General features: G+C 33.1%; 1 protein-coding gene across 11 annotated transcripts in view; it reads left to right on the top strand.

Moving 5' to 3' along the window:
- Positions 1-26,307, top strand: part of LOC114334083 (protein son of sevenless) — a 652,420-nt gene that overhangs the window by 64,392 nt on the left and 561,721 nt on the right. For 4 of the 11 annotated variants that reach the window (XM_050646932.1, XM_050646939.1, XM_050646934.1 and 1 more), the window contains exons 8-10: positions 10,899-11,157; positions 11,421-11,636; positions 18,593-18,752. The exons of 6 other annotated variants lie outside the window; for them this stretch is intronic. In XM_050646932.1, coding sequence (XP_050502889.1) covers positions 10,899-11,157; positions 11,421-11,636; positions 18,593-18,752 — 635 coding nt within the window. The remainder of the gene's footprint in view (positions 1-10,898; positions 11,158-11,420; positions 11,637-18,592; positions 18,753-26,307) is intronic. One more of the 11 variants, XM_050646940.1, reaches the window with a different exon arrangement.

Genomic DNA, 26,307 nt, shown 5'->3' on the forward strand with positions numbered 1-26,307 from the left:
CGTTAAAATTATAGCTGAATCCGTTCAACAAAATTGTCCGCTATTTATACAATATACAGTTAACCAAGTTTTTTTGCCTCGCCCTTGAAAAGGGCCAAACTCACGCTCGGCTAATTCGAATTCTCCAGAATTACAGAACCGGCTTACGTGATATTGGGAGCATCACAATATATTCCTATTCTTCAGATTCTTTCTCTTATAATGTAGTGTAGGAATATAAGATCGCCATTATAGCCGGCTATAATATTCGAATTCCATGTTATAATTTTGATATCTGGATTGGTGGAAATAGAAAGGAGAGTAACTTGAATTTTTAACATTTTTTATTTGGACTTTTCCCAGTACTCGCTTCGTAGCTGCATATACATACAGGGTGTCCAGAAACTCTTGCGATAAACGAAGACCGGAGATTCCTCAGATAATTTTAAGATAATGAAATTCAATTCATCTAATGCGAAAATGCTCTCTAAGCGAGCTAGAGCTCTTTAAAGATGGCGTCTTGTAATATATTTTTTAAATAGCTCCAGACCGCTTCTATTTGGAAAAACGAGAACTGGTACGCCTATTTATTTTCCAGAGATAAATGGACTCTATCAATTGCAAATTTCTAGTACCGGTCATAGGCGTCCGTTTCGTGTAGGGCAACCGGTATTTTATCTCAATAACTTTTTTGTCTTTATCTTTTAAGTATTTTTGACACTGGATTATTAAATTCTGAGGTATTCTAGTACTAAAAGTACTCTTGCTTCAAGTCACAGTGTATTCGTGACATTGCTACACTTTTGCTAAGAATATTTTTTCGATAACATACTTAGTTTTTGAGTTATTTGCGAAAAACCGCCGGGTGTTTTTTTGTCGAAAAATAAATATTTCAATCCGGACTATTTAAGGACTTAATGTAAACGCGAGTTTTCTTACCCCCCGAGAAGGGGTAACTGCCACCCCCCCCCAAGTAAAAGCAACCAGCGGCACAAGTTCAACTTTGAAGTGGAGGGTAAGTAGAACCTAAAGTCAAAATTTCATGCAATTCTGAGTTTGCCCTGAAAATGTGCGTTTTTCCCATTCATTTACTGCCGTCATTATTCTTTCATACACAACCACTCCATGAAGTTTGTTGCTGTCATTTAGCATGATCCCGGCACTTTTACATAATAAAATGCCGGGGTTCTTTGTATTTATTATATAGGGAAGTGCAATTAGAACGAAAACATGCATTGTTTCGGAAAAATTCAAACAAGCTTATATTTTTCTAAAACTTTTTTTGTTAGTTTATATACATGTTAAAGTAAACAGTTCTACTCGCATATTTGGCCGCTAATTGTTTATTAATTGTTTAAACAATAACAATTGTTTTGTATAAATAATTTTAAAAATATCGTTAAATTCATCATTTTACTTGATCAAATATGTTTCTATTTTGTTTTTGATTATGCTGAATCCGAATATGGCATTGCAATTTGAAAATTCTTATACGGTAGCTTTTATACAGTGTGTCTGCGTAGCTAGGAAAACATGGAAAACTTTTTTATTATCAATTTTACGAAAAAAAGTTATTCTTAATGAAATGCTCTGAATAGTCAAAAATCTAAAACTCAACCATCAGATATCAAATGTTATCAATTTTATACGAGTTATGTCAAAAATATGAATTTCGTTAAAGAGTAAAGTACCTTTATATTCCAGCATATCAAAAAATGCTATTATGAAAAGTTGTTTGAAATTAGAAACTATGTCTAAATATACAATTACATCATTCTAATCGAAAAAAAAAATTAAATTTTTTCTCAAATTACGGATACTCATCATTTTATTACAATTATGATAACTATTTTATTATCACTTACGAAAAAAAGTTATTTTTCATAAAATTCTCTCCCTCGTCTAAAATTTAAGATACAACCATCAGACATCAAACTTTTTTAATTTTATACGAGGTATGTAAAAAATATGATTTTTTATGATTTTTTAATATGAAGAGTTAAGTGCCTTTATTATTCACAATATTTTAATTAGAAGGATGTAATTTAACACTAAAACAAATTTTTTAATTCCAAACAACTTTTCTTAATAACAATTTTCGATATTGTGAAATGTAATGGTACTTTACTCTTGAGTGAAATTCATATTTTTTGACATACCTCCTATAACATTAATTAAATTTGATATTTGATGATTGCATCTTAGATTATATACGATGCAGAGTATTTTATAAAGAATAACTTTTTTTCGTAAAACTGATAATAAAAAAGTTATCAATAGATTCCAAGTTACGCAGACATACTGTATAAGAGCTAATAATTTTTTTTTGTTGAACATTTATTATTGTTGAAGCTTATTATTAAATATGTTTTAGGTAAGTTTTATAGAAAAAAGGTTTGATCACTTTGTACAAACATTTTTTTAGCTGGTAATTTTCGGTTTTTGTATTACATTTTTGTTATCTTTCTTAATTTTCTTAAAAAGAAATAGTTTTATTTCATTTCTAAAGTAAAATAATTTAGTGCATTTTAGAGATTACATCCTAAGCTTTAAAAAAGCACTTATAAAACTGTCAGATCTGTTCAAACTTGAGTAATACCGTCTTAAAGTGGTGGTAATTCTATAAAACTACGAAGATTTCAAAAATTACATTTTTTGAGACGTCATATCATTTGAACTAAATTTTTGAGATTTTTTTTGAATGAAACATTTAGCAAGATGCTTGAAAGGTAAGTTGTGCAAAACTGAGAGTTTTATAAGAGAAACTGTATTAGTTACACAGTTTTAAATCATTTCTAAACAAAATTCATGTAAGGCTCACTTTCCGTCCACACCGTAGTTATGCCCATACATTTTATTTCTTTCTATTATAACCATAAGATAGCTTAATTATTCTTCTTTCATGTTCAATTTGTAAAATTTCATTTGATCCATTAGTTAAAGAATTACATTAAAATAACTCAACCATGCACTTCGCCGTACGTTAGTTTACAGTGCGCCAATGTTTGTGAGAAGGGTGACTTTAGCGTTATAATTAAAAAATTATAGAAGATACAGATTTAATTTTAGAAAATTCTTTATATAAGGTTTTTTTGTAAAATTTTCTGAATTTTTCAATGGTCAAGTCAGTTTTTGTCTAAAATTTATATTTTCGGAGTTATTTAATAAAACATCTAATTTCGTAGTTCATTTGTTTAATAATAAATGAAGCACCCATTTCTGGAGTATTCTTGTTCTCATGATCATTTTTCAGTGCGTCACAGTTTTTCGATTTCTCTCTAATGCATTAAGTTAGATGAGACGGAAAAAGCGGTAGCTCCGTGATTAAACACAAAAATAATGCAGCATTACAATGGTTATATACATAAGATGTCTATTCCTAACCTACGTTTGATTCGTTGATATTTAGAATGCGCGTTTTTTCTAGCCAATCAAATACACGTATTACGAACATTTGACGAAAACTTTGTCCATTTTGGCCATTTTTTAGAAGTGTCAAAGAGTCAAGTGACGGTTATTATTCAGGTCAGTATTTTGTGTACCTGTCATTTTGAAATTTCGAATTCGATTTCCCTTGTGTTTCACAACGTTTTTGTGCATTATTTTGTGTTTTGGTTTAGAATTTAGTTCGTTAAAAGTTGGTTTTGTATTTTGGTTTAGAATTTAGTTCTTTAGAATAAATATATTCTAATACTCCAGGTCATTATGCAAGAAAAAGATCCATAGTAAGGAGACGTAACTCATGGCTGAAGAACCTTAGGAACTGGTTTGGATGTAATAACAATGAATTATTTAGAGCCGCGGTTTCAGAAATAAAGATCGCTCTGATGATTGCCAACTTTTGAAGTGGAGACAGCACCTAGAGAAAATAAAAACACAGTTTATGGATAGTTCTGTGTCATTTTTTAATGTTTCCATATTTATAAATTTAATTAACAATATTGTTTACTTTTTAATTTTATTCCCCTTTATAAAAAATACCTATACCTCGTCCAATTTACTTACCGTTGCACGTCATCCGCGCCATATCCTGTGACACGATACCAACACGAAATATTTAGGCGGTGGGTGTTTTCTTTTTTAGAATCAAAATGATTCTAAAGGGGAACACACCTACCGCCTAGATATTTCGTGTTGGTATCGTGTCACAGGCTATGGCGCGGATGACGTGCAACGGTAAGTAAATTGGACGAGGTATACATGTTAACATGTTGTGTAAAAATCAAATCTACTAAATTACTAATTAATTTAATTCCACAAGCTTTTCACCTATGGCTAAGTACGATTCTTGCATCTGTCAGATTCGTCAATAATTACATGAAATAAGTCTCGACACACCCAATACAGTATATGACGTCATAATTAATGACGCACTGAAAAATGATCATGAGAACAAGATTAGAACTTTTTGATATGTTGTTTATTAAACATTTCTTAATGAAATTACAAAACGTTCTATCTTGTTTGATTTTTTTGAATATTGTAAAGTCGATGCTGATCACCTTCTATAGAACCTATTAGCGTTGACTGATAAATTATACTGGAAGATACGAAACTAAATGAGCGTTTATGTACGACACCAGTGGTTTTAGAAATAGATGGCGTTAGCAGCTTTCTAGGTGCGAGATTGAATTTACCTGAGACAACGATGAGACGTATTCAGGTAGCTTTGGTTATCGGAATTTGGGGTCGGTCGGGTCGATCGGATTAAAATAAAAATTATTTAATTCTTTTGATGCATTTAAATTTGAGTTCTCATTCAACGATAACAATGGCAATCTTTAAAATAATTATTGGAGTGTACCTATGTATTACTTTCTAAACTCGTTTTTAAATTAGCAAGAATAATTTTGTAGTTGTAATTTGTCTTCTAATTTGAATTCTTGAAACAAATCATTAAATATTCTAAAGTTTATTTAATAATTTTATATAATATATATAATAATATAATTTATTTAATAAAAAATTTATTTAACGAGAAAAATACTCACTCGGTGATTTTAGATATTGTACATTTCTTATTTGCCTCATAATCTCGATAAAAAAATAGGTAGTTATTTTCGTTAATTACAGTCTCTTCTGATAATTGTATATTTTGTTTGGAGATATTGCAAACGTATTTACTTAAATGAAATTGACTTAGTAACCCGCTCGGCCACTTTAAACTCTTTGAGAGAAAAATGGTAAGGACTCATGAATGGTTGCAATCGCGATTTCCAACAATTTCTTCCAAGTTTTTTCGTGCCGTTGATATTTTCCGAGTTAGGGGGAAAATAGTGACTAAGTATAATTATTGAATTATTTATTATTAACTTTACTTCTTAAAGGTGCCGTGTATTTCTGCCTAGGCGTCCACCGTGCATTGTATTGTCAGGTGAGATATTAGATGGTCACGATTACATTATTCTATTAAGAGTAATTTCATTAATATCATTTGGCGAATATTAACCAGCCATGACATCTTTTTCTAGACCTCTCTTACCCTCTATATTTCCTTCGAGTTCCAGTTGCCGACAAGTATATCGTTCTCCTCGCAATATGTCCCTAAGTATGTCCATGATATTTTAAGCATTCGGTGCAGGCACCTCATTTCAAAGACTTCAAGTTTGTTAGTGGAGCTGGCCTTTATTATCCATGCTTTCATTACATACAAGAGAACAAGCCAAACGTAACACTTTAGCGTATTGTACAGTAGAAAAAATGAAAGAATACCCATGAACGAACATAAAAAACACGCTGTATTTTCCTGTCACCGTGTCACACAAAAAATTGGCCAGCACAGGTACATGTAATAATTATTATTACATGTACTTGCGCTGGGCAATTTTCTTTGCGACATGATGACAGGAAAATACAGCGTGTTTTATATGTTCGTTCATGGGTATTCTTTCATTTTTCCGACTGTATCTCAGGTTGAAACCCAAATTTCAGTGAACAGTCTTAGAGTTTGGACGTCGACATCCCATTGTTTATGAGAGATATTTTTCATTAAGTTGAGCCTGTTTGAGCTGACAGTCGGAGTGAGTGTATATTGTCTTACCAAGATAGACGATTATCCAGTTTTATTCCCAAGAAGTTAATCAATTATGAATAATTTATTGTAAACTCTTTAGGAACTACTTATTAACTTTTGCTCTCAGAACGAATTTCGAATAAACAATACGTTCTTCAGACACAAAGATCAAGAAAAATATACATTCAAAAATACAAGAGCACACAGATCCGATATTGATTATATATTGACAAACAGAAACATCCATTATTCTCAAGTACTAGACATAAGATGTTTAAGTGCAGCTAATATCGGAAGTGATCACAACCTAGTACTTGGAAAAATCAGAATACATCTACAAAAAAAACAGGAAAAAAGGCCCTATTGAATGTGAGACAAGAATAAAGGTAAAACAGCTACAAGACTTGTCAACACGAGATTTATACCAGAGAAGACTGCAAAAAGTACTGAACGAAAACTACATAACACCAGATGAAGACATAGAAGAAATTTGGAGGAAGATTAGAGATAATATCAAAATGGCAGCAACGGACGCATTTGGAGAACGTAAGATAAGTAAACATATACGAAAGAAAAGGAGAACACCCCATGGATCTGTGAAGAAATAAAAATAAAATGCCAAGAAAAAAGAAAATCTAGCTAGAATACAAATTCAAAAGAAGGAGACAAACATATGTGAAGAATATAAAAGAGTTTGAAATGAGTTAAACTCAATAGTAAGAAGGAAGAAAACAGAACATTGGTAAGCATTTTCAAAAGAGATGGAGCACGACTTATACGGGATGCAAAAGGAAATGTGGAAAATGATAAGAGGTCAAACAGCAGAGATGAAGGAATTGATAGTAGAAGTAAAACATATTGATACAAATACATGGACAACTTACCTAGAAAACCTGTATCAAACAGCTAATCATGAAGAACTGGAAAACCAGGATTAGAATCGGGTGAGCAAACAGAAATTAAAGAGGAAGATAACGAACGCCTTAAAACAAATGAAAAATCGAAAAGCACCAGGGAAAGATGGAATAGCTAATGAACTTTTAAAATACGGAGGAGAGAGACTTCACAAAGAACTGAATATCCTGATAAGTAAAATAATAAATACAGGAAGAATTCCAGAAGAATGGAGTACCACTCAGATGATAGCGTTATTTAAGAAAAGTGATAGGGCAGACCCCAGTAATTATAGAGGGATAAATTTACGGAGCACTATACTGAAACTCCCAACAAAAATACTGATGAAGAAAATAATGGCGTGCATAAATATATGGGTTGAACAACAAGGATTTAGAAGGGGAAGATCATAACGATGCAGTTTTTGTGATAAGACAAATAGCGGAGAAATCATTAGAGTATAACAAGCGAGGGTTTTTCTATTTTATATACCTAGAGAAAGCGTTTGATAGAATACAATTAAAAGACGTGATACACCTACTATATGACAAAAATTTACCACTGGATATTATAAAACTGATAGAAAACTATGTACGAAATAAAATAGAAATGAAGTCAATGGAATAATAACAGAACCCATATAGAAGCAAACACAGGAATCAAGCAAGGAGATTCACTATGCCCTCTACTGTTTAACATAACGCTGGATGCAATGATAAAACAAGTGAAGAAAACAGAGGGTAAAAAATGGGCGATAAAGAGATAAAAATACTCTGTTACGCTGATGACACCGTGTTAGTAGCAGAGTGCGAAGACGACCTACAAAGATTACTGCACGAATTCAACATTAACGCAAAAGAAATGAATATGAAAATATCAGCCCAAAAACAAAAAGCTTAGTAATATCCAAAGAACCAATAAGATGCCAATTGGACTTAGACAATAAAAGTAAATACCTGGGAATTAATTTATCAGCCGACAATAATATCGAAGAAGAGGTTAAAGACTAATAATTAAAGCCAGTAGAACGGCCGGATGCCTAAACGACACAATTTGGAAAAACAAACACCTTAGAGTGGAAACAAAGGACCGAATATATAAGTCATTTGACTGAAGTTATTAGACCAGTTATGACTTAAACAAGACCAGATGCAAGCAAAATACAAAGATGTCTGGATACCAACAAAATGAAGATTTTAAGAAGGATTGCTGGAAAAGGACTACGGGACAGGGTAAGAAGTGAGGAAATCAGATGCATATGTGGGGTAGACAATATAAAAACCTGGGTAAAGAATAGAAAAGAAGAGTGGAATCAACACATAAGCAGGATGTCTGAATCAAGGATAATAAGAATAGCCAGGGACAAGTCACCGTTAGGCCGAAGAAGTATAGGATGCCCAAGGAAAAGATGGAATGACAATTTAGGGACAGAATGAAAGGCACCGTTGAAGAAAAACATTCAGTACTGCCTATATAAAAGAAAAAGTAGAAGAAGAAATTCTTTAGGTAGATTTTTGGTAGTATAATGTGCTTCTTTGGAGTTTTACTGAAGATTATTGTTTTCGTTTTAGTGGGAGAAAATTCTAGGCCAGTAGTGTTTGACCAATTCTCTAATTTCTAAATGACTAGTGGGTTAAGTGATTTAGCGATGTCATTGATTGCAATAAGGAAAAGTGCAACGAGTAGACCATTGAGGAATGTCGTTTAATTGGATTTTTGAGTCTAAAAGGACGTTATCTATTCGAATAAGTTTCGTCTATATAGGAAATTACTAATAAATTTTATGTTTCCTGGAATTGACCAACTTAATAGAATTCTTATATCTAATCCCCAAATGGCACACGTTATACAATATAATAAAAGATAGCCATAAGCCAAACATACTTTATCACATCCAAATTACCCATGAATTACAGATTCAATATCCACTAGGTTGTCTAATGTAGATGTGGACTTTCTAAATCCACTTTGTATAAGGCTAGGTAGCTATAATATCAATAAGTCTAATACTATCTAGTATCTATCAAGTGGATAAACTGATTAATTGTAGCAAGTTTTATTCCATTGAGTTTTTTGACTAAGCTAATACTTTTCGAGTTATTTGAGAGTGAATATGTTCGTTTTTTAACAAAAAAATACACTTTTTTAGACGGTTTTACGCAAATAACACAATAAGTAAGTATTTTATCGAAAAAGGTATTCAATAAAAATATACTTTATAAAAAATTAAAAAAAAATGTCTGTATAAAATCTTTATACTCAGTAGAAGCAGAGTTGTAGCTAAAAAAGTAAGTTCTTATTCGTCAAATTCCAAATCGAATATTTCAACGTGAAATAACCAAAAAATAAAGCACATTTCTTTAAAAAAGCTTTGTTTTTGTTTTTAAAAAAGTTTCTAGCATTAAAGTAAGCACGTTACGCTGAAAATAAAGTTGGTCCTTTTTTGTAAAAGATAGTTTTAAAAAAGCGTGAAAGTCACCCTCTAAAAGGGAACTTGCATAACATTTTTATTTCGAAAGAGATGCTATAAATTTGCTAACTCATCGCAACTTTTTTAAAGTGTTTAAAAATCTTTGTTTTTGTTTTTAAAAATGTTTCTAGCATAAAGTAAGCACGTTACGCTGAAAACAAAGTTTTCCTTTTTTGTAAAAATAGTTTTAAAAAAGCGTGAAAATCACCCTCTAAAAGGGAACTTGCATAACATTTTTATTTCGAAAGAGATGCTATAAATTTTCTATAAATCACAACAGAACACGATTTAAAAAGAAAAAAAGTAGTTTGTGTTTTTCGTTTGGCCCCTCAAGACGAATAAAATCAAATTATTGTTACCGCTTCACAAGTGACTTTACTTATGTATTGTTTATAATACACATGATCTGTAAGTTTCATCGTAAATTTAGTTTTACAGTATTTTTTTTATTTTGAAAAAAATGCCTTTTTTTTAAATAACTTGTGATACGAAATATCCCAAAGTTTAAAGGTTTTGGTTTTCTGAATATTTTGTTTTTCTGTAATACAAAAATTGGTTAAGATATGGCTGTTCCGAATTTGCATATACTCGTGATTAGTGACTCATTGAAGCCCTTTTAACTACAGCCTTTCAAAAATAAGCACTATGAACCGATGAAACTTACAGATCCTCTATAATAAGCATACATACGTAAAGTAACTTATGAAGCGCTACTGATTAATTTCATTTGAGATGCTAATTAGGAGGTGATTTTTAGATATTTTTTACAAAAAAAAAGGATCAACTTTATTTTGTGCGCAACTGGTTTACTTCTGATACTAGAAACTCAAAAAAATAAAGCTTATTTTAAACTTTTTAAAAAAGTTATAATGAGTTTTCCCCGAAAAGTTCTTAATTTTTTGGTTATTTCATGTAGAAATATTCAATTTTGAATTTGACAAATAATAAGAACCTACTTTTCATTAGCTACAACTCTGCTTTTACTGGGTCTACGACTTCATAATATGTCATATTTATATAAAACATTTTTTTCACTTTTTGATAAGCTGTATTTTTGCTATGAATGTTTTTTTGGTGAAATACTTCCTTTTTTAGTTATTTGCGAAAATCCGTCTAAAAACGTACTATTTTTTGAGAAATGAATATATTCACTCGCAAATAACTCGAAAAGTATTTACTTGTGAGGTCAAGAGTAGTGAAAAAAACTCTATAGTCAATTTATATTTTCAACATTTTTGCAGAAACAAAAACAAAAAAAAATTAATACAGATTAATATGATAGTGACTGCTGCGTTAAAATTTTGAATACGGGCCACGTGAAATAACCGCGTGTTCTTGGCTAGTTCCTTGAGTAGGGAGAATTTTACACTTCCCTCTAAGGCTAGTTCCAACAAATTTAAGCTAGGCGCGCCACTATACGGGCAGGTTTTAAAGACAACAAAATAATGCATAGGGTTTCGTATCTTTCCGTATTTATCAATCAACGCTATTAGTGTATTTGTTTCGCTAATTTTTCATACTCATATTCTCTTATCCTTTTAGGAAGCTGTGTTCCCACTCAAACATTACCCAGGAGTTCAGCTCCGCTTCCGCAGGCGAGAGCGAGACGACAAGCAGCACTTATAAAGATCCACGAACTGGAAAGGATCGTAGAGAACTGGGATTCAAAGGATCTAGGGCAGTGCTGTAACGAATTCGTTAGAGAAGATACTTTGATCAAAGTTGGCAACAATAAAAGACTGACCGACAGACGGGTGTTCCTTTTCGATGGTCTGATGATACTCTGTAAACCAAATTCAAGGTAAGATATCCTTCGGATATCCAGGTACCCAGGTAGAGGTAATGAATTTTGACAAGAGCAGTGAGTCATCCCGATTCAGTACACAGGTTCATGTGGTATTTACAAGGTCATAGCTCTTGTCAAAATCCATTACCTTTACTCTCGGGATTCACAACATTTTCTTATACTTACAAGAATGTAATTTATATGAATGAGACTAAAAATACACATATTTTTAAGTTTAGTGAGGAAAATATTTGTTAATAACAAATTGATTCATGTAGGAGGCAGAGTTCAGTGCACCATCCGAGTCATCCCGAATGCAAGCTCAAGGAGAGGTTCTTCATTAGGAAAGTGGAAATCATAGATCATCAAGATACGGAAGAATTAAAACATGCTTTCGAAATATCTCCGAGGCAGACTCCTTCTGTGATTCTATGTGCCAAATCAAATGAGGACAAGAATTCTTGGATGGCTGATTTGGTGATGCTGAATAACAGGTGCGTAAAATATATATTTATCTATTTCTTTTTTAATATGTCTAGAAAGTGGAAGTTAAAAAAATAATTAATAATTTATGCTAAGTCAAGTCTGTTTCTAAGCACCGCATAGAATTTCGATTGTCTCCTATCATCAAAAATTGTTGGCGACGGTGCGACGGTATACAAGTTGGTGCGTGTGTGAAAGTATGGTAGTGAATCTTGCCATATTGTAATTGTGAACACTTAGAATAGAAGATAAATGCTGTTTGAATTTGGTCAAGATATTTGTTTAAAATATTAAAGCAGCTTGCACTATCTACTGTGTCAGCAGTAATAATTACATATGTTATAATATCTTATTCGTATCTATCTTCTTTGAATCGTGTATTACATACTGTCGACATTTTTATATCCTACCGCATAGGAGATTTCAGGATCTATAACTTCTGTATAGTCAATCGAAAATTACCGAAGTTGATGGTCACGTCTATTGTCCGTAAATGATGATTTGAGCTTTTGCCGGGCAATTGTACCAGTATCGATTGCTTCTGAAGTTCTGGAAGGACCAGATCTGTACTTATCATTTGTGTTAATCTCCAATTTTCTTAGGGTACGGACATACCGAAGATACATGGATGTCGCAGTGGAGGTCGTGGTCGCTACATTTTTTTTTTTTTAACATCCCATTTATTTACAATCTGTAATAATGATTACAATAAGTAAATTGTTTAACAATTAAAAGAGACTTGCAGGAGACTGTCCAGTGACAATAACCTATAAAATCATAATTTTAGTACTTAACAAAATTATTTGTGACTAATAAATAAAACCCTATAAATAAAACTCTATAATAAATAAAATATTTTTGAAAATTTAAAATTTAAAATCTTGTTCGTAGATCGCTTGGAGTGTGGCGCTTTAGCCTTCTGTTTGCCTGGGGTCTCATTAGGTTCTTCGCTAGCCTGTTGGGGTGGTTTTGTAGTCGGATGTCGTATTTTTGGGCGTAACTGGCAATTTCTTCTTTGACAGTCTTCATTTGGAGATCACGATTGATGTGTTCATTGGGCATGTACCACGGTGCATTTGTGATAATGCGCAAGGTTTTCGATTGGAATCTCTCCAGGATGTCGATATTGGATCTCGACGCAGATCCCCACAGTTGGATACCATAGCTCCATATTGGCTTAATCACTGCCTTGTATACTAAAATTTTATTGTACAAACTCAGTTGTGACCTTTTTCCTATCAGCCAGTACATTTTATTGAGTTTCAGACCCAACTGTTTTCTTTTCGTGAATATGTGTTTCTTCCACGTTAATCTGCGGTCCAAGTGCATACCTAGGTATTTTACGTCATCCTTTTGTTGTAGTACTTGATTATTTATTGAGACGGTTGGGCACGTATCTTTTCGATTAGTGAACGTTATATGTACTGACTTGCTTTCGTTTACTTTAATTCGCCATGTTTGTAACCAGATATTTATACTGTCGAGATTTGTCTGGAGCAGTTGCGAGGCGATGTACGGGTTTGAGTGAGCTGCAATGATTGCTGTGTCATCTGCATATGTGGCTGTGATGATGTTTTGGCTTGTAGGAAGATCTGCTGTGTAGAGTAGGTAGAGAACTGGTCCAAGGACACTACCCTGAGGTACTCCAGCGTTGATTGGATATAAGTTAGTGCACTGATCTTTAACTTTTACAAGGAAATGGCGGTCGGAGAGATAGGACTTGAGGATTAGAAAGTAGTTGAGAGGAAGGACTTTTCTTATTTTGTATAGCAAGCCAGTGTGCCAGACTTTATCAAAAGCCTGCGAGACATCCAAAAAGGCTGCAGAGCAGTATTGCTTCTCTTCTAAGGCTTTGTTTATGGAATTGCAGACTCGATGAATTTGCTCGGTGGTAGCATGTTGTTGTCTAAATCCAAACTGGTGGTTGGGTATTAGCTGCTTTTCCACGAGGATTGGCTGTAATCTGTCTAGTAAGAGTTTTTCAAAAACCTTTGACATCACTGAAAGTAGACTGATAGGTCTATAGGACTTAACTTCTTCTACAGGCTTGCCTGGTTTGGGTATTAAGATGATTTGTGCCACTTTCCACAAAAGGGGATAGTAACCAGTTCTTAAGATTGCGTTAAAAATCTGTGTCAAATATTGCACGCCTTTCTTGGGAAGTTCTTTTAAAATTCTTGCAGTGATTAAGTCGAACCCTGGGGACTTTTTCGGATTCATATCTGTTTGGATTTTGTTGAAAACTTGTTTGGCTGTGAATTTCTCCAACGGTGCTTCTAGTTGGTATGGATATTCTAAATACAATTGAATATTATCTTCTGCATCAGAGTTGTTGTTTTGGGCATGTGGTTGGAACACTTCCTCCAGGTATTTGGCAAAGACTGTAGCTTTTTCGTTGTTACTTTTAGCCCATCGTCCGTTACTGGCCCGGATAGGCGGATTAGAGAGTTGTGGTCTGTTAATCTTTCGTGTTGCCTTCCATAGCGAGTATTCGGAGGTTTCCGTAGCAGATAGATTTTGTAGATATCGTTTTATGTCGTTGTTTTTATTGTTGTTTAACAAAGTTTTTAGTCGCGCTGTAGCTTGGTTTAATCTATTTTTATCCTGGGGTGCACGGGTTCTTTGCCATACTTTCCTTAGTCTTCTTTTTTCTGCGATTTTTTCTTTTATTTCGTTGGGTAAATCTTTGTGTATGATTGTTCTTGGTTGTTTAGGTGTTGACTGCCAGCCAGCTTCCTGAATTATCCTACTTAATTGATTTACTGCTTCGTCAATTTCGCCATCCGATTTTAGTGGGATGTTTAGGTCCAGCCTCTCATCAAGGATAGCCCGGAATTTAATCCAATTGGTATATTTACTACTTAGATATGGTGGAGGTTGTGTTTCGAGGATATTCGTAGATATCATGACCAAGACAGGAGAGTGGTCGGATGAAAGATCGAAACAAGATTGTGCTGTCTGGGATTCAAGTGGTATTCCTTTAGTCACACAGAAATCAACCAAATCTGGAATTTTGTTTGTGTCTGTGGGCCAGTATGTGGGTTCGCCAGTAGATATGTATTTAAGGTTGTTGGTTTCCATTGCCATGTATAATTGCCTACCTTTCGGAGTTATTAGCCTGGATCCCCAGTGAGTGTGTTTTGCGTTATAATCGCCGCCTGCTAGAAACCTGTTTCCAAGTGTGTTGAAGAATTCTTGGTATTGATTTTTGGCTATAGTATGTCGTGGTGGACTATATATTGCAGTTACTGTTAAAGGACCGTTCCAGTCTTCTATACTAATACTTGTTGCTTGTATATAGTCTCTTTTAAACTTATTTAACTCGTGGTGTTTTATAGATGACTTAATTATGATTGCAGTTCCTCCATGTGCAGTGCCATCTGGATGTTTGGTGTTATATATTGCATAGTTGGGAATTCTCAGATAGCTTCTATTTGTAAAGTGTGTTTCAGAGATTAACATTATGTCGATGTTGTGTATTAGTATAAAAGCTTTAACTTCTTGAGCATGATTTGTTAGCCCGTTGGCATTCCAAATAGCTATTTTCAAGAATTTGATCATTTTGTTAATTTAGTGACGACGGTGGTGAGAAGGTTTAACAGTGTACCCATTTGTTCCATCAGGACTTTTAACATATTCTTTAGTTCAGCCATGTCATTTGAGGCGGGAGTATTGGTAGTAATTACTTCTGTTTGGTTTGTATTACTATTCGTAATTTGTTGTGAGTTATTAACGATTTGGGCGTAGGTAACTCCTGCTTGGACATGTTGTGCATGATTAATTGGCATGCTAGGCCTGGGTCTAATCGTTGGGAATTTTTTCGTTTGTAGCTCCTTGTATACCCTGCAACCTTTGTAGTTTGCTGGGTGGTCTCCCTCGCAGAGTACACACTTGACGTTGGCACTTCTTTCTTTATTAGTGCATTGCTCTGTTGCATGATCCCCTGTGCACTTTACACATCGTGGTCTAAGGTGGCAGTATGATTTGGTATGTCCGTATCGTTGACATCTAGAACATTGTGGTATCTCTCTTTTCTGGTACGGTGGTTCAATTTTAATCTTATGGTTTAATAGGAACTCAATGTCATATATATTTCTATTATTATCAGAAGGTTCCAAGTCGACGAAAAATAGTGATAGCTGATCTTTAGTTTTAGGGTGTTTGATGTTCCAAATGTTTCTAACAGTGTGGCCTTTCTCTTCTATTTCCTTTTTTATAAGATTTTTGTCCATCGAGTAATGCATGTTCTTAAGAACAACCCTGAAACTGCGCTCGTTTTTTATTTGATAAGTATGAAACTCTGTCTTTTTTTCCGATAGGGCTTTTGTTATTGTACTATAGTAGTCAGCAGATTTTGGCTGAAGTTTAACTTGATCGGAGCTAAGAACTTTTAATTCGTAATTATTTTCAGCAATTTGGTTTAGTAATTCGATAAGTGGGGGTATGTGTTTAACCCCCTTAATAAATATTGGAGGCGGTTTGGTTATTTTCTCTTTTTCACTTGTGCTTTCATTGTCATTTATTTCATCATCTTTTGACTCGCTATTTAGTGCCTCGAATCTGTTAGAAGTGGTAGTCGGCGAGTTCAGCCAGTAATCGTTTATTTTTGTTTGCTTTACAATTCTTTTGTCTGGACTAGTTCGATGTCTTTTGTTGGAGTTTTCGACTGTTTTCCATTCGGTTTGATTTAATGAGGTGGAAGGTGGGTTAGTATATTGGGGTTGCTTTAAGGGTTGAGAGTAAGATGTGTTTAATGGTTGAGAAATTTGCATATTACCTTGTAATTGTTGATCAGTGCACATTTGGTATTTTGGAGCGTACGCCACTGGCTGCTGACTAGTACCCATTGCGTCACATTGCATAGGTTCGTTAGATTGCAGAATATTCCGATTTATCGCCGTCGAAGCGGAATCCATTTTCGCTTTTTGGGTCCCATTAACAATCGTTTAATTTGTTTCACCACAAAAACTGGATTTTTATTTTTGTATTTATATTTAACTATAGATAAGCAAACTGCTACATCGATGTCAAAACAAACCTTCTATGAGGTCGCACATACCAAGGATGATTCACCCGTTCACCCTCGCGACCTACCATCGCGGTTTACAGCGATAAATTAGCGTGGTAAATAGTGTTGGAAAATTCTCGAGAATGAAAAATCGGAGGATATTCTCGAGAATATTCTCGATATGGAGAATTTTCTGAGAATGAACCCCATGACGCACTTACGAATATTGTTGAAGATGAAAAATAGGGTTTTAAAAAACATGATCTTATATACAAAATTATGAGACGAAACAACAATGTTCTTTGTATATAAAAAAAAATACAAAAACAACAGAAAACACAAAATTTATTTAATAAAAAAATAAAATTTTCTTTTTAACAGCAAATAATCGATGTGGTATGATAAAAGATGAGACCTCAGATTCAGAATCTATTTCTATCATTAACTCATCCTAGTCATTTACAATCTGCATTTCAATGTACTGATGAGTTGTGGGATTTTGTTTTTCACGAGTGGCCAGCAAAGTTAAATCGCAAAAATTAAGTGAAAAAATTTAAAATTTATCTATTTGATCACGTCTATGTTAAACTATGAGTCCAAAGAGAAGTGTTATGGGTAGTTTTAGATCTAGACGTGTTATAGAAAAAAAAAATGGTGAAACTTTTAATTTTAAGAAAAACGTTGTTTAATTTTTTTTATTTTTATGGTAAAATTGCGATTTTGACAAATTTGATTTTTTAATAATAAATTAAGTAATCGTGTGGGGAAAAAATAAATATGCCATTTTAATTGCCTATTTGTCTAATTTGTAAAATTCATATTAGAATTTTCAAAAAGCGTATACAGGGTGAAATTTTTTCTAAGACCCAAACGAACTAATTTTTTAAAGCCGGACCTGCTTTTTTTCTAGTTTGAATAAATCAGTTGATTAGGTGGTAATGGTGTAACGATTGACCAAAATAAGAGACACATCGATCTGACCGTTCAAAAATTATGACGAATATAAATTTCTGTCAGAATGCGAAACTCGCCCTGTATATTATTAAACAAGGGGAGCAGACACTTTTTAATGGCCATTTGTTATTCCCCATAGGGGCCTCTATACTAGATAGGAGTATGTACAGTTCCTCATGACTCACCCTGTATGAGCCGAAAACTGGCGATTTGATGTATTACAAATGATCCACTACTTTTCACAATGTTAAAAAGCTAACTTTCCGGGACATGTGTCGGTCACCTCAGAAACCGCAAAGAACACTGATAGGAAGGTATCTTCAGTATGTTCCGCCTGTCAGCGTTGTATGTAAACCGCGACCTCCCCCGACTGACATCCATGTATCTTCGGTATGTCCGTACCCTAAGACTCCATTTTTGCATCAATCCTTGGAAGATTCTTCTTCCAAGGATTCACCACATCGTCTTCTGGCATTATCATATGGAATAGGTCGATTGATAACAACTTGAATGTGATAATCCTAATTTGTGCTACATAATTACATCTGAATTAGTTATCAGCTTAGAGATGCTTGGATATTTATGGTGATTCAGCATTCTTTTTTTTAATACTTTGAACATAGATGATTAAGAAACAACCAGCGATATGGAGATGGCCTTGAGGAGACATCACGGATGGACTGTACCAATGGTGTTCCGTTTTAACATTATAATAATCTGCTAATGAACTTTTAATTTTTGTTATGTGAGACTCCAAACGTCTAAATAGGTACTTGTTTTTGACATTTATAAGGTGCCAAGCGATCTAAAAGTAAATGTAACAATTCCGAAAACTCAGATCTTAACGTGAAAAAGCAACAAATAAGAAAATTCCACATACTTTATAGATGTACGATATATATAGATTAGCTAATCACGCGTTTTAGTATGAAATATTTTACTTTTTTTTTTAATGATCTATGGATCACAATCCGTACAATTGCATCTGTAATGATTTTGTTGCAGGTCTATGTTGGAGAGAGTATTAGATAGTATCCTGTCCGACATCGAGAGGAAGCACCCGCTGAAACTTCCTCCTCCTGAACTATATAAGTTCGCCGAACCTGATTCTAAAGATAACATCATTCTCGAACAGAGAGAAAATGGCGGAGTTCCTCTAATTAAAGTAAGTATTTTCCATTATTTTCCTACACAACTTGTATTAAGCTTAAGAAAGTACCTGACAGGGTCAAATTAATGGATGTTATCCATTTATTGTATGCAAGAGAAATACCTCTAGGAATAATCAAAACGATGGAAAATATATACCAGAACACCACATTAAACGTAAAAGTAGAAGAAGAACTAATTGACCCAATTGGAGCTGGCAATGGTATAAGACAGGGAGATTCCCTGGAGTAAAGGGCTTATCAGAACAATTGAAAAGAATGAGAAACAAGTACAATATCACAACATTTAAAATAACCAATACTCTGAAATCTATCCTGTGAAAACCAGAACAACAATACCCAAGAAAGATCCAAAAACTGCATCTATAAAATACCCTGTGAATGCAACAATTTCTACTGCAAGAAAGACCATTAAGTGTCAGGGCAAACGAGCATGAAACATACGTCAAGCACTGAGACTGCGAGAAATGTCGGATGTGCAAACATGCCTGGGACAACGAGCACAGAGTATAATGAAAACATGCATCAACAATCATGAAAGAAACATACATGAAAAAGAGAAAGTCAAAGAAGCAGCCCTCACCCTAGTTAACCCATTAATCGCCAAGGTATGAAATATGTAAATTTTTTTATAAAAATTATATTAGGCTTAGTTATGTATGGTGTTTTAAAAACAAATTTTGATATAATTTTTTTTTAGGTTACAGGGTGTTCTTAAAAAATAATGTTGCGTTTTCGCATCAACGGTGGAATCTGTTAAGAAATTAATGAAATACACTTTTATGGATTATGAGATTTATTTCAAAATTAAAAGTACAAAAGTAATAAAACTAAATAAAATATTTCTAAAAAACTATAATACTTAATATTACAATGTATGAAAGCTCTCAAAACATGCAGGGTGTAAATGTACATTGCACTTTTGGTGCACATATTATGGTTATGGTACATCGGGGCAGGGCCCACTTGTGAACCCTTCAGACACTTAGACCTCCTACGGCAGATCCATTGTATCACCCCTATCTTACGGACCAGGTCCACAAGAACCTGGTCTTCGCCGTTTCTGGGGCCCAGGCTGCACCGTTCTCCCATGTCTGTCAGAATCAGCAGAATGTGCAGAATCTGCAAATCTGAGCTCCTCCTGCCGATGCCACCCCGAACGTGTAATCCCCCAAAAACTTTATGGTCTCACAGAAAACGACAAATCTCTTAAGAGGCTACAGTAGCGATCAACAGGTAGCAACAAACGCGTTCCAAGATTGCGGTTCCAATTTTGAATATTTTGTCGAGATATTTGGCACACATATTCGTAATATAATAAAGAATGGCGGCCCAATTACAGAAATGTGTTAGTACGTGGAAATTACTCTATAACTAAATAAAATATTGAAAAAAGGAGCCTGTACCGCCATTAAGAAGAAAAAAAACTTTCTTCAAATAAACTTTTTTATCCCATGCCTAGATTTTGTGTAATATTGGAACTACTAAATTTTTTTATTTCTAACAAGAAATCGAACATATTGTAACTAAATAACTAATTAGGCAACATAGAGAAATTATCACTGTCATTTTGACAAACCTGCGTCAGATTTTCTCTAATCTGTTCTGTCATCTTTATCGATATCTGTTCAGTGCAGTAGTGTGTTAATTTAAGAATTCGTTTTTGTTGTTTCATAGGAAAGTAGTGTTTATTGATAGTTAATTTATTATATATTTGTTGTTGTTGTATAAGTTGTTGGCCTCTTTGAAAGAATATATTGTTGTTAATTGTGAGTTTTAGTTATATGTAGGTAGGTAAGTATATTTTACGTAAAAATATTTCGAATTCTAATGCGAGTATATAAAGTTTTAGGAGGATTTTTTATTCTAAAAATTTTATCAATAGTTTAACAAAATGGAAAAAGTAAATCAAACAAAAAATAAAGTGAAACCTTCCAAGAAAAAGTCCATTAAAAACCGTGCCAAAATTATGCGAAAATCGAAATTTGTTTCGCTTCACAACAAAAAATGATTATTTATTATTGTTTTATTATTAGATATTTCATGCAAGTACTTTTCTAAATATCTTATCGCACACATCTTATGGAACATATAATGTCACTCAAATTCAATAAAATTTATATGAATAGATTCGTTTCAAATTAACGGTCAAATCTTATCATTGCGCCAACTCTTAATTTTCAATAATAAGAGCAGAAATTGATATAAATCAATCTAAAATCAAATGGGTAGGTACATAAGTTAGAGAGAGAAAAAATATTTTAAAATACCCAAATTATCGGTAACTTCATAAATCTTCTCGGGCTATTAAGCATCTTATTATAATAGTTTAAGCTGTTTTGAATAGCACCCAGAACAATAGTGATTATAACTGACACGTTTATAGACTCCAAAAATGTGATTTCGATAAACTTTAATTGCAATTTGCGCCGTAATTAATCATAATTAAGAGTTGGCTTACTGATAAGAATTGACCGTTAATTTAAAACGAATCTATTCGTATAAATTTTATTGAATTTGAGTGACATTATATTTTCCATAAGATGTGTGCGATGTCCTTTGTTTCGCTTCAAAACAAAAAATGATTATTTATTATTGTTTTATTATTAGATATTTCATGCAAATACCTTTCTAAATACCTATCTTAACATAAAATTTTCACCCATTTTGGTTTATTTTTCTAAATATCTATTTATTAATAATAAAATCGTTTTCTACTACTTCCATTTAGCGCGACTATGATATTGTCAAAATATTAATCTTAGATAATGTCAAAGATTACCACTGTTGACAAAGTTTATGATACTATCTCCCGACGTTATATTTTGTTGCTACCTGTTGATCGCTACTGTTTACTCTTAATGGGATGGGTACGTATTTTCGGCTGCAATGCTATTCAAATGGGGATTCATTTTTTTCGAATCCTGGGAAAACTAATAAGTATTTTTGAAAAATTTAAACGTAGAATGAAAGATTACGTTATTAGCGAGGGCCGAAAGTCCCTGATAACTTCTATAATGTTTATTTTAATAAGTTGCAGGGGTGAAAAACTAAGAGAAAATTAGGGTGATTTTTAATTTCAAATATCTCATTCAAAATAAACTTTTTATTTATTCTAAGGAACTTTCGGCCCTCGGTAATAATTTAGTCTTTCATTCCGCGCTTAAATTTTTCAAAAATATTTATTGGTTTTTTCAGGATTCGAAAAAAATGAACACAATGTCCGTGGTAATATTTTCCAAATCTATCTTTGTCTTACAACGCACTCAGTCGAATAGAATATTGTCAGCATATTGTCAGTCAGACAGTGACAATTTTAAATATTTGAGTTGTTGATTAAATAATGTTGATATATAGTGTATTTGATAAATAATTGATTTAAGACGTGAACTTAATAAACAGTTATTTATTGTGTATTATTTGTGGAAGATAATGTATTCTGTGATCCAAGTATTTTGTTGTTAAAGATGTTCAAAATTGTAAGCGTTCCATAGTAACAATATATTATTAAAAAATCACTTGTAACTCTTTTCCTCTTTTCTCGATTGAGTATTAGTTTTTGTTGTACATATAAATTATTACAATCACTGAATACACAGTTAGTGAAAAAATTATCACATTTATTAACTGAATTAATAATTTGCAATTATACAAATAACAGTTATCCAAGAACGTTCAAAAGCCATCTCTTTAAAGTTAATCATGACATTGTCAAGTAGAATGACGTTCTAGTAATGTTTACATATCCATACCAGTGTGAATTTTACTACACGTAATTTGCCGTGTAAAGACAGAAAAAGTAGGGATAGCCGTAAATTATTTGCGAATTATGTACCGATGGCCTTAAAAGGCAACTCCCTCACCTGGCTCAGCTGCATAGATACCGATCCCAGGATCTGCACCTCACATCAACTTCTAAATCCAAAGGACGAGGAAGGCCAACAAATTCAGAATTACTGCAAGAAATGAGAACTAACAAAGTGAACCACATTCATCGTAATACGGTACCCTGAAAAGTCAAGAAGATGCAGACAATGTAAAAGACAAACTATCATATGTGTCAAAAGTGCAATGTACATTTACACTCTGCATGTTTTGACAGCTTCCATAAATTGGAATATTAAGTTTTATAGTTTTTTAGAAATATTTTATTTAGTTTTACTACTTTTGTACTTATAATTTTCAAATAAATCTCATAATACATAAAAGTGTATTTCATTAATTTCTTAACAGATTCCGCCATTGATGCGAAAACGCAACATTAAGTTTGAATGCATGTAACTTTTTTTTTGATAAAAATAGTAAATTTTTTTGTTTGGTTATTGCTAAATATGTAGTTTATACCTACTTTATAAAAATCATGTAAACCATTATATTAAAAGCAAAGACAAAATTTTACAAGAAGATTATACAGTACAACCTGCCACATCCGGACCTGTCATATCCGGACCTCCCCATATCCGGACGGTTCTGCCATCCGCATCTACCGAAATTTATCGAGAAAGGCAGTCCTGCTGTTGGACAACGCACTCTCTTATCCCGACCCAAAAGAACTAAAAGATGGCGAAATAAAGTATTTTTTTGCCCCCAAATGTGACATCTCTTTGTCAGCCTATCTGTGTCTATCGACGAAAGATATTGACGGCGTTGATTATTGGAATGTATGAAGGAGAAAACGTTTCAGAGACTATAAAAGAAGTGGTCTTGATATTCGGATCGGTCTGTCGCCACATTGATCCGGATATGGCAGGTTTTACTGTATACTCATGACGGACGAAGTAACAAATTGCTAAAGTAAGTCTTTTATAAATTATAAACAATTAAATATATTTGTTCTATAAAATATATTTCAATACCATTAAACCTTTAAGAATTAAATCACATAAAAATTTTTCTAAGAAAATAATACTTAGTTATCAAAAAAAATTCCTTTCAAAATGTTGCGTTTTCGCATCAATGGCGCTTAATGGGTTAATGACGAAAAATGTGTAACAAACCCATCAACAAAATGCAGCTGATTTTGGTTGACAATTCAAGAAGAAGTCAACAACAGGAACGTATAACAACAATAGCGGAGTAAAGGAAGTCAAAGAAAAAAATCATGACAAAGAGCCAAATATGAACATTACAAAAATTAAAAAAAAAAGTTAGGAGCCAAATCTGCTTGTTTAGTAAACTTTTATTACACTTCTTCTTGTACTGCCTACCCTTTCTGATGTTGGCAACCATCTTGGCCATCTGTATTTTGCACACTGTTGCTTTGAAAAGATTTGTGATTATTGTGTTGAATTACTTACGTAGATTTTTTAGCCAGGAAATCTCCCTCCTTACTGGTCCCCGTTTTCCTTCCTCTTTTTCCTCCAAGATTAGTTGCAGCAGTCTATATCTTTCACTGTTCCTCATTATGTTACCGAGTTATTCGATTTTGGCTGTTTTTATTGTGGTTAACAACTGTTTTTAGACAAGGCGGAAACGGCGGGTTCGTTGGGAAAAATATTCCCATGAGATGTTTTTGCATAATCACATTCGTGAGACATCCCAGAATAAGGTTCAAGAAGTCGCCCACGTGAAAAGTGTGCCAATTTTTTTTTAACAATTTTTTTTTAATCAAATTGCAAAAATCAATATTTTTGGCCCGGACTATTTTTTTTTTAGGTTTTTTGGACCATTCTGGACAAAAAAGCTCTATTATAATTTTTCTCTGAAGTTGATCTTTTTCGAGTTATAAGCAATTTAAAATTTGAAAAACGCGAAAAGGGCCATTTTTAAGACTTAATAACTCGGTTAAAAATTATTATTATGAAAGTCAGAAAGTGACTAAATCAAAGTTTAAAGTCGCCGCTACATGATCCTGAAGAAATCTGTATCATTAATTTACTACTAACCTGTTATTTTTAATTAATAACAATGAGCTGTTAGATCGTATTAACGCCGCTGTAAATGTGAGTGCGAGTAAGATGCACAATTGGACTGCTGGAATGGCTTCTCTCTCGCACTCAGAATTTACAGCGGCCGCAGACGTGCATGGTGCTTATTATTATTACTTAAAAATAACGGCTTGGTAATAAAATAATGACAAAAATTTCTTCAGGATCTTGTAGGGGGGGCTTTAAACTTTAATTTAGTCATATATTGACTTTCATAATAATAACTTCTAACCGAATTATTAAGCCTTGAAAATCGCCATTTTTCGTTTTTTTCAATTTTAAATTGCTTATAAGTCGAAAACGATCAACTTTAGAGAAAAATTAAAAGAGATCTTTTTTGTCCAGAATGGTCCAAAAAATTAAAGAAAAAATTGTTCGGGCAAAAAATATTAATTCTTGCAATTTGATTAAAAAAAATTGTTAAAAAAAAATTGGCCCACTTTTCACGTGGGCGACTTCTTGAACCTTATTCTGGGATATCTCACGAATGTGATTATGCAAAAAAATCTCATGGGAATATTTTTCCCTTCGAACCCGCCGATTTCGCCTTGTCTATTTCCTTTTTTGTATATTCAACAAAACACTTTGATTAGTAACGTGGTCGGTATAAGAATTTCATACTTAATAAATATTTATTAATGCGGAGCAATGTGCTAGCATCTCCATGGAAAGTTTGAGTAAATTAGGTTTGTATGTTGTTGTTTTTAATATTAGGCACAATTCCAAATTCTTATCGGTATAACGGCTTCTCAGTTTACTCTTGATAATGTTCATGCTTAAAAAAGATTGTTCGAATATACATACAGGGTGTCCAGAAACTCTACCGACAAACGAAAACAGGAGATTTCTCAGATAATTTTAAGATATTTCAACTCAATTCACCCAGTCCGAAAATGCTTCCTAAGGGAGCTAGAGCTCTTTGAAGATGGCGTCTTGTAATTAGTTTTTCTTAAATACCTCCAGAACGCTTTAATTTAGAAACACGAAAATCGGTACGTGTATTTATCTTCAAGAGATAAATCGATTCCATCCATTGCCAATTTCTAGTACCGATCATAGGCGTCCGTTTTGGGTAGGGCAACGGTTATTTTATCACTTAACTTTTTTATCTTTAACTTTTAAGAATTTTTGACACTGGAATATTAAATTGTGAGGTATTCTAGTACTAAAAGATACTCTTGGTTTAAGTCGGTAGGGCACACGGTTTTCTAGAAAAATCGATTTGAAATTTTTCGTTTTTTGAATTTGAATAAAAATTGAAAAAAAAAACGGTGTATTTTACCAACTTAAGGAAGAGTAACATTTAGTACTAGAATATCTCATAATTAATAATCTCAAGTCAAAAATGCTTAAAAATTAATGACAAAAATGTTATGCGATAAAATACCCGTTAACCTACCCAAAACGGACGCATATGACCCGTACTAAACATTCGCAATTAATGAAATCGATTCATCTATGAAATATAAATAAACGTACCAGTTTTCGGATTTCTAAATAGTTTTTTTTTAATCTTTTTTGGACATTCAAAAAAATAAAAATTTTCAAATCGATTTTTCTAGAAAACTGTGTATCTTATCGACCTAAAACAAGAGTACCTTTTAGTTGTAGAATACCTCACAAT

The sequence above is a fragment of the Diabrotica virgifera genome, chromosome 3 (assembly GCF_917563875.1).
Source record: "Diabrotica virgifera virgifera chromosome 3, PGI_DIABVI_V3a".
Lineage (NCBI taxonomy): Eukaryota > Metazoa > Arthropoda > Insecta > Coleoptera > Chrysomelidae > Diabrotica > Diabrotica virgifera.